Source organism: Melospiza georgiana, chromosome 24 (genome assembly GCF_028018845.1).
Source record: "Melospiza georgiana isolate bMelGeo1 chromosome 24, bMelGeo1.pri, whole genome shotgun sequence".
Classification (NCBI taxonomy): Eukaryota; Metazoa; Chordata; class Aves; order Passeriformes; family Passerellidae; genus Melospiza; species Melospiza georgiana.
The window spans coordinates 6,095,233-6,111,242 of NC_080453.1; the positions used below are offsets into that span (position 1 = coordinate 6,095,233).

The 16,010-nt window shown below is 48.7% G+C and overlaps 1 protein-coding gene across 2 annotated transcripts in view; it reads left to right on the forward strand.

Moving 5' to 3' along the window:
* GRIK3 (glutamate ionotropic receptor kainate type subunit 3) overlaps positions 1 to 16,010 on the forward strand; it is a 129,165-nt gene that overhangs the window by 64,617 nt on the left and 48,538 nt on the right. For both annotated transcript variants that reach the window (XM_058040108.1, XM_058040109.1), the window contains exons 2-5: positions 7,492 to 7,668; positions 8,644 to 8,901; positions 10,331 to 10,512; positions 14,384 to 14,437. In XM_058040108.1, the coding sequence (XP_057896091.1) occupies positions 7,492 to 7,668; positions 8,644 to 8,901; positions 10,331 to 10,512; positions 14,384 to 14,437 (671 nt within the window). The remainder of the gene's footprint in view (positions 1 to 7,491; positions 7,669 to 8,643; positions 8,902 to 10,330; positions 10,513 to 14,383; positions 14,438 to 16,010) is intronic.

Genomic DNA, 16,010 nt, shown 5'->3' on the forward strand with positions numbered 1-16,010 from the left:
ATTCTCACTAACCAATCTAGTACAAGATACAAATCCTACAGCATTTCCATACAGCCCATAAGAATCATTACATTACCACACTGGGTTACATTTGAAACCCTAAAAACTCCTCTTTGGGCCCTTCTACCAAGCTGGCAGGGTCTGCTCTGAGCCTTGGGCCTGTCTGCAAGCAGAGGGGATTGTTTGATCCAAAGGGGATCACCTTCAGCTGGCCATGCCATTGTTTTCCAGTTGTTCAGTAACTGAGGGATCTCAAAGCTTGCTTTCATTTCAATCTCACAGTTCCCATATTCTCACAATCTTTTGCCAGGCAATCATATTTATAAGGCTTTCCTGTTTCACCTTCCCCAACAATGGGCGATTCAAGCTCCATGTCCTGCCTCTTCCCAAGGATATCCAGCAGCAAATCCAGCCAGGTGTGCTGGGGAGCTCAGGAACACCCAGACCCAAGCCCAGGGTCCTGTCTTCAGCCCTTGCTTGGCTCCATTTCTCCGTAGGGCACCGTGGGCACAGGGAAAGCTCCTGGGTGGGATGCTTGAATCCCACCCGTGAATCTGGGGTCATCAGCAAAAGCAGGTGGAAATGCCTTGGACCTGAGAGCCAGGGAAGCTGCCAGGGTGGGAGCAGCTCAGGGACAGGCTGGTGCCTTTTAAATTCACACAAAAGAGACGCAGAGCGAAGGCAGGCAGCGTGTGAGCGCCAGCGATGCAGACACACCGGCTCCGAGGTTAATCCCTCCCCACGTTCCAGGCAGCTCCTGCTCCTGGGTTTTTAGCAATCAGCATCCAGAGCGAGGAGCTCCCGTGGGCAGGGCCAGCTCAGCCCCGAGCCGGGGCTCTCTTGCGTGATGCGCGTTGATGAAGCCTGAAATTGCTTTGGATCCGTGGCTGTGCTGCATCACATTAAGCAGTGCCACGCTGAAGTGACAGGGCCAGTGCATGATCAGCAGCAGTTGAAGGGGACAGGGACTCGGATCCTGCCGCTCTGTCAAAACCCAGAACCCACTGACAGAACACGGGAATTATTTTCAGCTCCTTCCCAGAAGGTTTGTCTCAATCAGTTCACAAGTTGCGCTCGCTGCCTTGGCGTGGAGCAGCTCTGTGGTCCTGCTGCAGGGCACATCCCAGGATGCTGCCTCTGACACACAGGGCTGGATGGGAGCCTGTGGAGGGCTGGGGCAGGGATCCACTGCACCTCTCTGCCAGCAAGGGCTGCCCAGGAGTAATAAGGGTTTGGAGGGGTGGGAGCCCCCAGAGCTCCTGGCACTGCTTTCCTCACTCGTCAGTTTATAGGGTGGGCTTCTTTCTGTTTGGGGACCAGCTGGCATCAACACCAGACCTGGGGGCTCTGCTCTGGGCTGGGCTGAGCACAGGACCAGATCCTTGGGGCACCTCCTGGAGCATTTCACTGCAGCAACTCCTTGGAGCACAGTCCTGCAGCTTTTCACTGCAGCAGCTCCTCGGGGGAAGGTGCAAGGAGAGATTTCTTGTGAATAAATCCGTCGTTGCTTTCTGTAGGAGTGTCGGGGGTAGGATGGTGGGGACGGACAGAGAGCAGAGATCTCTGAAGCCAGGGATTGGAACTTGTGGTTTATTGCAAAGGGCCTGGGTGCAGGGCCCTGTGGGAGCTGCCAGCCACAGCTCAGAGCAGGGCTGAGAGAAGAGAGGGGAGAGAGGGTGAGAGGGTGAGAGCATAAGGGAGTAAAAAGGGTAGGAGAGAGAGGTTCCTGTTACAATACCATAAATCATCTTCTGGGCTGAATATTCTCATTCTCACTAACCAATCTAGTACAAGATACAAATCCTACAGCATTTACATACAGCCTATAAGAATCATTACATTCCCACACTGGGTTACATTTTAAACCCTAAAACCTCCTCTTTGGGCCCTTCTGCCAAGCTGGCAGGGTCTGCTCTGAGCCTTGGGTCTGTCTGCAAGCAGAGGGGATTGTTTGATCCAAAGGGGATCACCTTCAGCTAGCCATGCCATTGCTTTCCAGTTGTTCAGTAACTGAGGGATCTCAAAGCTTGCTTTCATTTCAATCTTGCTTATAGTTTCCATATTCTCACAATCTTTTGCCAGGCAATCATATTTATAAGGCTTTCTTGTTTCATCTTCCCCAACAGCTTTCCCTTTTTGTTTTGCTGATGTTTATTGCCCTCTGGATTTCCCTGCTCTCTCTGCATCCTTATTATTGCACCTGAGACTGCCACATTCCCCCAGCATGGGCAGGCTCTGGGAGCTGAAGCTCCATTCCCAGGCACAACCTCGTGCTCCAGGGAACTTTCTTTCAGTGTTATCTCATTTTCTATATAATGCTGCTGTATAAACAGCAGCTCTCAGGGGACCTGGGCCATGACAGTGAGGTTCTCCCCATTGGATTTCTCAGCCAAGCAGCAGTGTCAGGTTCTCTAAGCCTTCCCAGGGTGGCAGCTGTGTGAGGAAGACTCTGCATAGATTCTCCACTCTCTGCCTCAGGGAAATTTAATACACACTAACTTCTGTGTACCTGTCTTCATTGGCCCATTTGCTAATACTGTCCCCAAAAGAGAGTGATTTGTCCTCAGAAGAGGGCAAATCCCATACCTCAGAAGGCAACAGCAAAAACATTTTATAACCTCAGAGAAAAAAAAACCACAAAAACACAGCTCAGGGCATGGAAGGGCTGTGAGAGGGAAGGGGAGCTCCCTTGTCCCTGAGGAGCTCCGCCAGCTCCATCCTTGGTAAGAGCTGCCTCAAACCAGGTATTTCTTCCTGGATGTCACATGGAAAGAGGCTGTCAGAGCTGTCTAAATGTGTGAACAACACTGTCAGCGGGGGAGAGAAAAGTGTTATCAGAAATAGTTGTTCTTCAAAGCTAAATAACTCCGTGATTTATAAGGAGTAGAAGATAAGAGATCACACCGCACGCTGAGGGCTGCTGGAATTTTCTTTCTGAGAGTGAAAGCTGTTTGTTTTGGTAAAAAGCAAAAGAGGGGAGAAATAAAAACCTAAAATACTTTGACTTTCTTGACTTAGCTCTTGACAAAGCTAAAAATAACTGCGCTGGCACTGAGCCCATGCAGCCGTGTCCTGGGATCACTGGGGCACTGGAGGAGGGTTCCCAGCACGTTGTCCAGGTCTCTTTCTGGCTCATTCCTGGAACCATTCCCAAGGATTTCCAGCACCATCCCTGGGGACAGGAGGATGCAGGGCAGTTTTGTGGATGCAGACAGAGCTGAGCATGTTCTGATTGCCATCAATGGGATTTTAGGTGTTCTGTGGGATCCAGTTTTACCCTGAAGAGAGGCTCAGGTTCTGCTGCTCTGGTCTAAACCCTAAGGGAGTTTCAGGCATTTCCTCTGGGATCTCATTTCAGATTTTGAAAACTCCTCACCTTAGCAGTGATGTCGAGGTCATCAAATAAAATAACATAAAGCAGTCAGATACGAAGCTGATTGTAATTAGTGTGTTTTCCCATACGCTGGCTGACATTCTCCAGGGAGCAATTAGTCTGCTTTAAGAGTAAAAGACAACTGAATAATTATTTAACCTGCCTGGGATTGATTTTAAAATCCAAGAAGTCAGATATAATAATGGATTGCTTCATCAAAAAATATGTAAAATAAGTGATAAGGGTTGAAAGCTTTCATCAGCAGCTTGTGTGAGGCATCTCCTACAAGGCTGGCACCCAGTCCCACATCCCACTGCACCAAAGATGGCATAAAAAGGTTTCCAGAGAAAAACAGCTGTGCAAACAAAGTCAACCTGAATTGATAAACTTCAGTGTGTGTTGAACAGCACCTGGTGCTGCAGTGGGGAGTCCTCGGGCTCTATTGACTGGTCAAGGAGCAGCACGCATAAATCAGGCAGCAAATCCTCTCATGGACCTCAGGAGGATGTCACAAAGCATGACTGACCTTGTCACAGCCATCTTTTATCTCTCTGCCAAGCCACAGGATGGGAAGAAAGAAGGAATGAGGAGCTGAGACCTGCACAGACAGGAAAGAGTGGGAAAGGCCAGGAGCACCACAGAACATCCAGTGATCTCCAAGACATGGGATCTGGCTTCCAAAATAGGTTTAGAGAGGGACAGCAGCACTAAAGGAGCTCCAGTTTAACTCTCTTGGGTGGGATTTGTGGGTATGAGGTGTATAAAAGACAAAACTTTTGTTGTGAGCTTTTCACACCCACTGACTCTCATCTCTGAGAGGGAAGCTGCTTGAGGTTTCTGCCCAAGGCCCCTGTGGGATCAGCTTGAGCTGCCCACAGCTGTCCAGCCCTGCTCCTTCATCTCTCCTGCTGAGGCTTTCAGGGTCCCCTGGGGTCTCCCAGCCTGGCCATCAGCCAGCTGATGCCACACCCCTCGTGCTCTCAACGCCACGAGCCGAGCGTCTCCATTTTGCTCAAATGGAAGAACTGCAACAATTATTTTCATAATTAGCTGGCTTTGCAAATTAATGCCAGTTATGCTGTGTAATCATGATGAAGATTATGCATTAATCAGCTGTTTCAAGCCAGTTATTAGGCTCTTTAAATAATGATGGGAGTGAACGTCTCTGAAGGAGCGGCGCGCAGCCAAGAGGGATGTGAGGATCCACAGGGGTGTGCCAGGCACAGATCTGACATCAGGGGCTCCCAGTCTCCCCATTTTCTGAGCAAACACCAGGCTGGGCATGCCCTGGCTGCCCTCAGCACCTCAGGGAGATGCCCAGTGTCCCAGAGTATTCCCAGTATTCCCAGAGTGCAGTTTTGGTGAGGTTTCTAGGATGAGCGAAGAGATGAATTTGACTCTATGTTCTCAGAAGGTTGATTTATTTTTTATTATATATATTGCATTAAAAGAATGCTATACTAAAAGTATACTAAATAATAGAGAAAAGGATAGATCAGAAGGCTTAACAAGAATGAATAATAAAAACCTGTGACTCTTTCTAGAGTCCTGACACAGCTATACGGTGATTGGTCATTAAGTAAAAACAATTCACATGTTTAGATAAGCAATCTCCAAATCACATTCCAAAGCAACAAAACAGGGAGAAGCTGAGGCTTCCAAGAGAAAAATCCTGGCAAAGGGATTTTTCAGAAAATATCACAGTGACACAAGAGTATTCCCAGAGTACTCCCAGCCCCATCAGGTGCTCCCAGTCTCACCAGTTTCTGAGACAACACCAAACTGGGCATGCCATGGCTGCCCTCAGCACCTCAGGGAGAGTCCCAATGTCCCAGAGTACTCCTGGTGTGCTCCCAGCAGTGGGAAATACAGAAATACAACCCTGCTGCCTGTCAGCTCTGTCATTGCCTGGTCCTGAGCTCAAGGTGCTGGGTGGCTGCACAGAAAATTCTTTCCGGCCAAAAAGCCTATTATATCCAGCTGGATGTCTGGAACAGGAATTTATTTAGGATCAAACACCAATAATCCACATTCCCAGCCCTTCTGTATTATCTCATAATAAGACATGCTCCAAAGCAACTTTGAAAGTGCTGGGCTGGGAGAAAGGCTAATGCCAGCTAGTGGATAATCAATGTAACATTTACCAGTTATCACTTCAGGACAATGGTAGAAAACAAAAAAAAATAATGGCTAAACAGCCTGGACAGTGAAGCTTTGAACAGAGAGATGGGGTGAATCTCACACTCACTTCAGTTTTGTTTATTGTGTATGATTTAATATTGTAGATGAACTTTCTTCTGCCCTAAGAAACTTAAGTTGAGCTGCCAGCATATGCAATCTTTGATGTGGATGAATAATTTTCTTTGCACCAGTCAAAACCCAAATGTTTTGGCACAATCCAGTGAGAATGAGGCACGTGGACAATTCTGCTACACTCCTGCCTACGCTGCTCAGCACTCTGGATTGAAAACCTGCCCATGAGTGACTGGCTGAAAATCACGTGAGACTGAAATGACACTCCAGAATGAGCATTCAGCCTCTTTTTTCTTTATTCTTCTGCCTATTACCAAAATTAGCACTGAGCTCAGTGTTTTTTTGTAGCAGAGACATGCAGGAAACAGCTCAAACTTATTTTACGTCTATGAATGTAAATTAATTCCCACACTCACTTCACAACTGGGGACAGGATGCACAAAGACTGCAGAGGAAGAGGAGGAAAGGGACTTGTCACGATCAAGGGGAGCAGAAAGTCAGAGGGGTTTTGCAAATCCTTCTGTTTCCTTGCTGAGAGCATCTCCAACCATCACTCCTGTGCTTCACCCAGTCCGTGGCTCTGGTCACATTTCCAGGAGGACACTTGGCCATCAGTGAGGTTGTCAGCTTGGCTCTGGCCAAACTGGAACTCCTGGCCAGCACCAAACTGCCACAAAACTATAGAAAATGTGCTCAGGCTGCTGGAGGAGGATTCATGGCATTGCCTGAAAGCCAGCAGGGCTGAGCAGACATCTGTTGTCTACAAGAAAACATTTGAGGACTATCTTAAATTGAAGAGGAAGGTTTTTCCTTCTGCTAATGAACCCTGAGACCATCTGTTACCAATTGTACTTGCTTATTTCGCTCATCCATTAATTATTTTGGTTTACTTTTGAATAAAATACGAGCAAGGATTGTGTCATTCTGTGGTTCTGTGAGGGGCTCAGGGTGGCTCCTGCATCTCAGAGACAAGGACACATCATTACATAACCCATGCCTGCACCAAGTCACTCCAATTAGAGTGGCTGTCAGTGGGAACTGAGGACAAGACTCACAGACACAGAGCCAAGAAACCCAGCCATGTTGTGACATGAGCTTGTTGCCCTTGGGGAGGTGTAATGGCATTAACAACTTTTGAACACAGGAAAGCTGCATCTGAGATGTGCATTACTGAGCAGAGGAGCTGTAGGGTAGGCAAATCCAGAAGTCTCTGCTGGTCTGAATTAAAAACTTGGAGGGCTAAACACGAGGAACAATAAAAAAGGAGAAGGGGATTGAAAATGGCACTGAAAATTGCCAGCAGCAGCACTGCCCTGCCTGTCTCCCGTGCAAGGACCAGATGAAAAATAAGTGAAAAGGGTTGAAAGCCTTCATCAACAGCTTGTGTGAGGCATCTCCTACAAGGCTGACTCCCACTGCACCAAAGGCCCCCCAAACATGGCATAAAATGGTTTCCAGAGACAAATGTCTATGTAAACAAAGTCAACCTGAATTGATAAACCTCAGCATGTGTTGAGGCAGGAGGATTTCAAGAGGAGGGCAGTGCTAGTTTTGTACCCAGTAACTTGTCAGAGCACTTCCCATGGTCTGGTCCTAAAGTTTTATGGGAAGCCACTTATCTAGCTCATAAAAATATTCCAAGACTTTAAACAACCTGTTACTGCCCCACAAAGCTGCCAGCCTGAACATTCTCATAGACCAGGATATAAGAAAAAAACTGAGTTTTCATATCTTCATTTCAGTGCAGGACAGGTCCTCAAGCAAGCCCTGCTCCACCTGCAAACATTCCAGGAGTTTTCTCATCCTTGCTGCATGAATTTCTGAAACAAGCTGTGGCTCAAAGGTGGAATTTTTTTGTCTTGCAGGAGGAATCTTTGAGTACGCAGATGGCCCCAACACGCAGGTGATGAGTGCTGAGGAACAAGCCTTCAGATTCTCCGCCAACATCATTAACAGGAACAGAACTTTGCTGCCCAACACAACCCTCACCTATGACATCCAGAGGATACACTTCCACGACAGCTTTGAAGCAACTAAGAAAGGTAAGAGCAGAGCAAACTTCTGAGCAGCTTTATGGCCATTTATTCAGCAGAAGAAAGGTCTGGTTTCCAGACCAGCAGCTTGTTCTGTTCTGCTCTCACCAGTGATCTGGATGAGAGCTCCTGCTGGAGCTGACCTTCCAGAGGCATTTTAATACAAGGGGAACAACTACCTTTTTTTTGCCTCTGAAACCTCAGAAAACTCCTTTCAGGTTTGCTCTAATCCTGAGCAAAGGTCTGGAGGCCATGCCTGTGTTTGTGTCGCTGCATCCCTGGCAGTGCTCACATCCATTGCGTGGATGTTCTGTTCTCTTCACAACAGTCACTTTTGATTACTGGATAACAGCAGCACATTTGAATTGCTGAAGGGGAGGGACTGCACAGCAAAGGCTGCGAGCTGGTGACCTGAGGGCTCGTGGAGTTTGATTCTGGCTGGGGAGAAAGGAAACCTGCTGCCTGAGCTGGCAGCTATTGGAGGGACACCAGCAGGAGGGAGTATCAGCTCCCAGCCAGCCCAGTGACCCCCTGTCCCTTTTCAGATGGTTTTGTGGCGGGGGCTCCCTCAAAGGAGCTTGGCACTCCCCTGCACCTCTACCCAGTCCCTTTACAAATGATTTTGTGGCGGAGGCTCTCTCAGAGGAGCTTGGCACTCCTCTGTGCCTCTACCCAGCCCCTTTTCAGATGGTTTTGTGGTGGAAGTTCTCTCAGAGGAGCCTGGCACTCCTCTGCACCTCTACCCAGTCCCTTTACAAATGGTTTTGTGGAGGAGAATCTCTCAGAGGAGCTTGGCACTCCTCTGCACCTCTACCCACCAGTCTATACCCACCTGGCATAAATCGTTCTCTCTGTGCCAAATCACTGCTGTAGTTACCTAATATAAGTGCTGGGTCAGTGCCCACAAGTGTCTGGGCTGTGCCCATGGCTGCCCCATGCTTAGCCCCCCCAGGCTTTGCTGACATCCCTGCCTTCCCCCTCCAGCCTGTGACCAGCTCGCTCTGGGGGTCGTTGCAATATTTGGACCTTCCCAAGGCTCCTGCACCAACGCTGTCCAGTCTATCTGCAACGCCCTGGAAGTGCCCCACATCCAGCTCCGGTGGAAGCATCACCCTTTGGATAACAAGGACACTTTCTATGTCAACCTGTATCCTGACTATGCTTCCCTGAGCCACGCCATCCTGGACCTGGTGCAGTACCTGAAGTGGAGGTCGGCCACCGTGGTGTACGACGACAGCACAGGTGGGTAAGGAGGGGCTCAGGGAAGGAATCCTGGAGATTTTCTGTCCTGGGACTCTGTGGGAGCTTTTCCAATGAACCCTCTCGAGAGCCAAATGGTGTCCCGTGCAGTGATGGGTTCTCAGGAGTTCTACACAGTGCTGTGGAGCTTTCTAAGCATTTTATTCTCAAAGCTCTCAGCAAGTGGGGCCATGAGCTGGCATGGAGGGGTTCATTGGCATGGGGTGACCATCTCAGCCTGGCTCTTTTGGCACTGCGGTGCCCCTCTGTAACAGAAAAGCTGCATGGAGGGAGCAGTTCCCAGCTAAAACCAAAAGCAGTTCTGGAAAGTTTTTTTGTTTTCTGGATAATTCTGTAACACAGAGCTGGCAAAGTTCTTCACATAAGGAAAGCTGTTGACAGTTAAACAAAGCAAAGTGCTGCGCAGCTCTAGATATAGACCCCCCAAAAAAACAAAAGCCACATTGGATAGCCTGTCCAACCTAATTTCACTAAACCAAATGGTTTCTTTAGGGGAGGGCTGATGAAAACACAGTTTGACATTCCTGTTTTGCAAATGTGGGTCACAGTATGTTCCCTTTGTGGCATATTCTAATGTGTTTCTTCTGTGCAGAGGGACACACTCCTCTCTTCTCCTTTGCAATAGGCATCTGCTGAAATTCTCCTTGCAACCTCAGATTCCAGTAACTCCTGCTCAGCTGAGTCCACCATGGCTCTTTGCCTTGTGCAGGAAACAGAAATGAATTCTGAGGGTAGTAGGAAGTTACGAGTTGTGATTAAGTGACCGTTACGATCTACGTGACTCATAAATCCAAGCACATATTCATTTTTGCCTTTTGCTACTGTGCATGGTAAATATGCAGATTTTAATTTGTTGTGCAGCTGATTACCACATCCTGTCCTTTCTCAAGGGCACATCTGCTTAAGGAAATCTTTTGTGATCCCAGAGGTTGTGAGGTTAGGACCAGCCTGCTGTTCTCCCCTTCCTACCCAGTGCAGGGACCCGTCCAGCTCTACTGGCTGCAGTGATGGCAGGGAAGCACTAGGAAAAGCCATTCCATCCTAGGACAGCTCCTCTGGGGTCAATGGTTGATGTGTGGCACCTTGGCTTTGATTATGGATGGATGGATGAGAGATGGATGGATGGATGGATGGATGGATGGGGGATGGATGGATGGATGGATGGATGGATGGATGGATGGATGGATGGATGATGGATGGATGGATGGATGGATGGATGGATGGATGGATGGATGGGGGATGGATGGATGGATGGATGGATGGATGGATGGATGGATGGATGGATGGATGGATGGATATCAGTCCTGATCCCATTCCATGGAGAACAAGGGAAGCACTGAGCCGCTGTGGCCCAGCAGTGAGGAAGGCAGCCCTGTAACACTGTGGGTTTGTCTCTGTGTGACACCTGAAGGCCTGATACGGCTGCAGGAGCTCATCATGGCCCCGTCCCGCTACAACATCCGCCTGAAGATCCGCCAGCTCCCGCTGGACACCGACGACGCGCGGCCGCTGCTCAAGGAGATGAAGCGGGGCCGGGAATTCCGCATCATCTTCGACTGCAGCCACCTGATGGCAGCTCAGATCCTCAAGCAGGTGAGCAGGGGGTCAGCAGGACACCAGGAGCCCCCATGGGTGTGCGGTGGCCGTGATGAAGAGTGGCACCGCCCTGGATGCAGCATTACCTTGGGCTGCAATCCACAGCCACACTAAAAGCTACAGCATGTCCATCCTCCAAGGACACTGCTGGATTTCTACAGAAAATGGTGTTTTCACTGAAAAATTGGAAGTACCAAAAGTGGCTGTGGGTGAGAACAAGGAAATGTTACAGGAGGAGAAGGGGCTGTGCTGAATGCAGTGCCCAGCCCAGGCTGGTGCTGGACAATTCCGTGGCTCTCCCTGCAGCTGCACAGCCCCAGTCTTCTTCCCCCTTCCTTCTTCTCCCTTCATTCAATCTGGTTCTCCCAGCCAGGAGGGACTGCATCCCCTGTCCCTTCCCCAGCAGCATCTGCAGTTCTTGGACTTTAAGCCAGATGTCAGTGATTTTCCACTCATTTGGGCTCCCTCCTTTCCTCCTCCACTGGAATTCTTGCAGCTCACCCCAGCTCCTCCTCATTCCCGAGTGCCTTTGGGTTTCAGGATCAATATGAGGCAGAGGAAAAGGCTCTCACAGAGATGCTAAAAACCAGCTGGTGGAAGTGTTGCTCCTATCAGCCCAGCACAACACCACCACACAGATTAAATAAATCCCTGAAGGGATGAGAAAGCAAGCACAAGGCAAGAGCCTTCTCCTGCAGCCTGCTTGATGCAAAATGAAGGGAAGTGCTCAGAGAACTTGGAAAGCCTGGGAGGGATTATTATGGGAAGCAATAGAAGGGGCTCATTGTCTCCTGCCAGTTATTTTCCCGTGCTGGTTGTGTTTGGTGCTGCTCACTTATTATGCAGTTTATTATAGTTTATTGTGCCATCTGCTCAGCTCATCACCGCTGGTGCAGAGTGAGGAAGATGGAGGAGAGGGGGGACTAGGGGAGACAAGTCTCTCTAAGTCCTTCTGGCTGGGTTTGTGTGTGTTGGGGTTTTGTCAGGACCTGAAGCCATGGATTTCAGCTTAGCAATAAAAGACAGTATATTTTTTACTCAGAGAAATACTGATGTATTTTCAGAGTCTGGGAAGTTGCACAAACCCAAACCACAGCCTGACTGTTCTCTGCATGCCTGGCCACTCTGGTGTGTAACATCAGGCAGGTTCAGAGCAGTGCACCACGACCTGCAGGTCATCTGCATCTGCTGAAGACTAGAAGGTGTAAAAACCTTATATTTTCCTCACTTTTCTACCTGTAGCAAGAAATGTATGCCTAGAGGTGCCACTTTCATTTCTTTTCCACTGAAAGTACGAGCTAGGCAAAGCCATCTCCTAGAGGAGGGGAGTCTGCTTCCCTTCACAGCAGCAGAACAATGCACAGAATAAATAATGGACTAAAAAAAAAATTGAGGAAGGCCCAGCATTCTGTTTATGGCAGAATCAGTAATATTAATATTTTATTGCTATTATGTGCCTTTTGTAACATGTTAGTCACTACACCAGTCAGCTCTGCAGACATTTGGCTGGACGGAGTCCCTGGAGTCTCTTGGCCCTGCTGCCGCCCCCACGGATGGCAACAAGGTTCTCACAAGAACCTTGGTAAAATTTCCACTCCTTGACATTGAATTTCATTGCACATCTTCAGAAGACACAGAAGGTTTGAGCACCTACAGCCTATGCTGGCTGAGCAGTGCACACACCATCGTGCCAGTCAGGATCTTGCTCTCCAGGGATTCAAGGTTCCATGATCAGCACAGCACTGATCATCTGGGCAGGTTTTGAAATTGGAGTAGTAAAAAATGCATGGATGAGTAATCCATGAGTAACACCACATGAACCAGCTGTACAGATGGGACTGTCACCTACTGCTCCAGCCTGGGTCTCTTGGAGTGACCAGACATCACACCATCCATTATTTTGCTCTCTTGGAAAACAAATAATTGTAGGAACCTATCACAAAGTGAGTCCTGCTTGTGAAGCTTTACTGTTCTACCCCAGATTATCCATCCTCCCTCAGTTTTGGTCCCTTGCTGTCACTCCAGGTCTGTTCCCAGGCTGTCCCGAGCAGCCTCTGTGCTCCACAGGGCACAGCTGTGCCTGTCAGCTCTGACAGAGCTCCTGCTCTCATCCCAGCCACTGCCTGTGGCTTATCCACCAGGATGATCATTTATTCATTTCCCCACAAACCCAGATGCATCCTGCCCCAGGCTGCCAGGGCTGGGAAGCTGCAGCTTTCTTCTGACAGTGGGTTTGGGTTCCTCAGGTATGGCCAGAGTGATCCAGCTGTAGAACATGAACAGGGATCATCTCATTATTTGCTCCAGACTGGCTCCCCATCACTAATTGGTGCTTCCCACACTGAGGTGCCATTCCCTGCTTCAGCTCTTTGAACCAGGGTGTGCAGGAGGGAGAGAGCTCCACTGCAGACCCCTGGACCCACTGACCAGACTGGGGGACAGGAACAGCCACAGGGACAGCCCCCAGATTCTCTAAAAGCTACTTCCAGAGCAGGAAACCTGGGGTGAAATCACACTCTGGAGTGACAATATCTAGGCTTGCAATCCAGATCCTTTTCTTTTCCCTTGTTTTTTTGACATCTCACTTCTTTTCAGACTGTCACTTCCTTCCTCGGAGGTAAATTCCGCCCTAGTAATTTTAGCAAAAAACCAAGGGAAGCAAACATTTCCTGGGGGGACTTGAAGTCACTTTCCCATCAGTGGGGATTTTAAAGTTCTCTTGCATGTGTTTTCTCCAGAAAACATGCTCACACAGTCAGTATCCCAGCCAAACCCACAGGAATCTTCCTGTCACCAGCCACCAGCTTCAAGGTGACCTTTCTCATAGACTGAAATGTGCTCCCCCCATGTTGTGAAAGGTCTGGACATGGTCACCCAGCCAAGGCCCCTTCAGCCCATGGTTGTCCTCTGAAAGAGCTTCCAGGACATTCTGTTCTCTCCAGTGCTCAGTTATGCAAATCCCAGCAATCTGCAGGAGCCATCCTGCGTGTAGGGGCTGGCAGGGAATCTCAAGTTGTGCTGGCCAAGGGCACTCAGGGCCCTGATCCCCAAAAGCTGAGGGACAGGGGATATTCCCACTCCCCATCCTTGTGCCAAACCTTCACTGACCCATATTGTATTTGCTCCTGGTAAAACACCTCAGAAAAGCAATTAGTTTCTTTGTTCTCTTCTTTTTTAGTAAATTGCTCAGGCAGGACTTTTAGGCTCCTGTCCAATTAACTATCCTTAAGTTTGAGGTGAAGTTCTCTAGGTCCTATGAGGTGTCTTTCCACCCAATTGAGGAAAGAAACTTCTGGGCTTATTTCCTTTTTAAGGGGACAAAGAATAGTTTTGTCACTCCATCAACAGAGAGCACATTCCTATACCCTGGCACAGCCAGGGACACCCAGTGTCACCCAGAAATGCCACCAGCCCTCATGGCAGCTGCACACTGAGGCTTTGCCACGGTTTCAGAATGGTTTGAGGACCACAGGTCTGCTCAGCTCAGAGCATGTACCTCTTGCTGATAAGCCTGGCTTAACTGCTCCATGGCCTCAATCCTGAATCCAAATTTGGTATTTCCAGTTTCTTCACTGCTCCATGGCCTCAATCCTGAATCCAAACCTGGTGTTTCCAGTTTCTTCACTGCTCCATGGCCTCAATCCTGAATCCAAACCTGGTGTTTCCAGTTTCTTCACTGCTCCATGGCCTCAATCCTGAATCCAAACCTGGTGTTTCCAGTTTCTTCACTGCTCCATGGCCTCAATCTTGAACCCAAACCTGGTGTTTCTGGGTCTCTCCTGCCACATTTACCTATGAGCTCTGAGTTTTATGTTGCATGGCTGTTCTTGTATCCCTTTACTAACCCCTTTTCCCTCCTCTCCTTAAGGCTATGGCAATGGGGATGATGACAGAATATTACCACTTCATCTTCACCACTCTGGTAAAGTATCTGGCTGTGCACACACCTTGTACACACTGATGGGTGTGGGATGTGAAAAAACACAGAAAACAACCTGTGCACACTGATGGGGCTGGGATGTGGGTGGGATGGGTGTCTGATCCTGTGTGCACTGCACTGCAGTGGGGTGGGAAATGCAAGGAAAGGGCGACCTGGGACCCTGCCAGGAGGAGAGGGCAGGGCTGGAGCTGGAGCTGCAGGTCAGGGTCAGACCCCCAGGCTCTAACTCCTCTGCTCTGCAGCATTGCCTGAGAGTTGTCAGTCCCACCTTTTCCTGCAGGATGGCTCCCCTCTCTTGGATGAGGAATTCGGGGAATTTTTGGGGTATTAATTTTAGGAATTTTGGGACTGAATTGCAGGAATGCTGGGTATTTTGGGGAATTAATTCTGGGGATTCCGGGGATTTTGTGAATTCCCATCTCTTCCTGCAGGATGTCTCCCCATTCCTGGATCATGAATTTTGGGGCAGAATTTTGGGAATTTTGGGGCAGTCCCTCCTTTGGAGTGCACAGATGTGGGTTCTGGCTTTATTTGCCTTCCCAGCCACTTTGATTTCAGTGTAGCTCCCCACACACTGACAGTGAGCACAGGGAGAGTGCAAGGCTACAGTTCCCATGCAGGATCTGGTGGGGCCCTGATTGAGCAGGAGCTGGGGATGAGCACCCAGGACCCCTCTGGAGGCAGGAGCAGCCCTGCTGTGGCTCAAGCTTCAGCCCTGCAGGTTTATTTTGCAGGAGGGGAGCTCAGCCTGACACTAACACCCCTCTGTTAAACATGGGCCAGTCCTCTCTGCCTCTGGGAGGCATTTGGCTTTCATGGCAGGGTCACTTTTGTCTCCATTTAAGATGCTATTGTCTAGTCTACTGTTGAATTTTGTGCAATTTTGAAAATCCAATTTATCTTTTTTTTGCCTTTAGGAAAGAAACAGACGAAACTAACCCTTAAAAACTACAAAATTTATTTTTCAAATGCAAAAGACATTTTAATTACCCCTGCTGCCATTATCTATTCCAGGCAGCTTTAAGCATTTCCCAGATAACCTCCTATTAATCAGCCCCAGCTGAGCCTGGAGTACATTTCATGTGTAGGTACAGCCTGGAGGTGGGAAAAGAGGAATTATAATAAATTAATAGATAAGCAATCACAATTAATGCCACTTTCCTGAAATAACAGTTATATCATGGGAAAGATATTTTAATCTGTCATTCCTTAAGGCAATGTTTTCCTAGCTTGCAATGCCTGTGCTTCAGCTTCCCCAGTACGAGACCCATGGGGTGCTAATGAATTAGTCTATTATGTTATACTGAATGTTTCTAAAAGGTCCCCAGTCAATACTGAGCACAGTGTATCAACACTTGGCATGAAATGCTTCAACATTTTGCTCGGCAGCACGACTACAGTTCACTGACTCCAGCAAGAAGAGCCCCATCAGCCTTTTCCACCACAGGAGGAGCAGGAGGAGGATCTTTGATGAGCACTGGTCCCTGTCACATTTTTACTTCCAAATTTTACATCCAGATAAATGCGGATTTTATATCCAAAGCCCTGCAGGGAA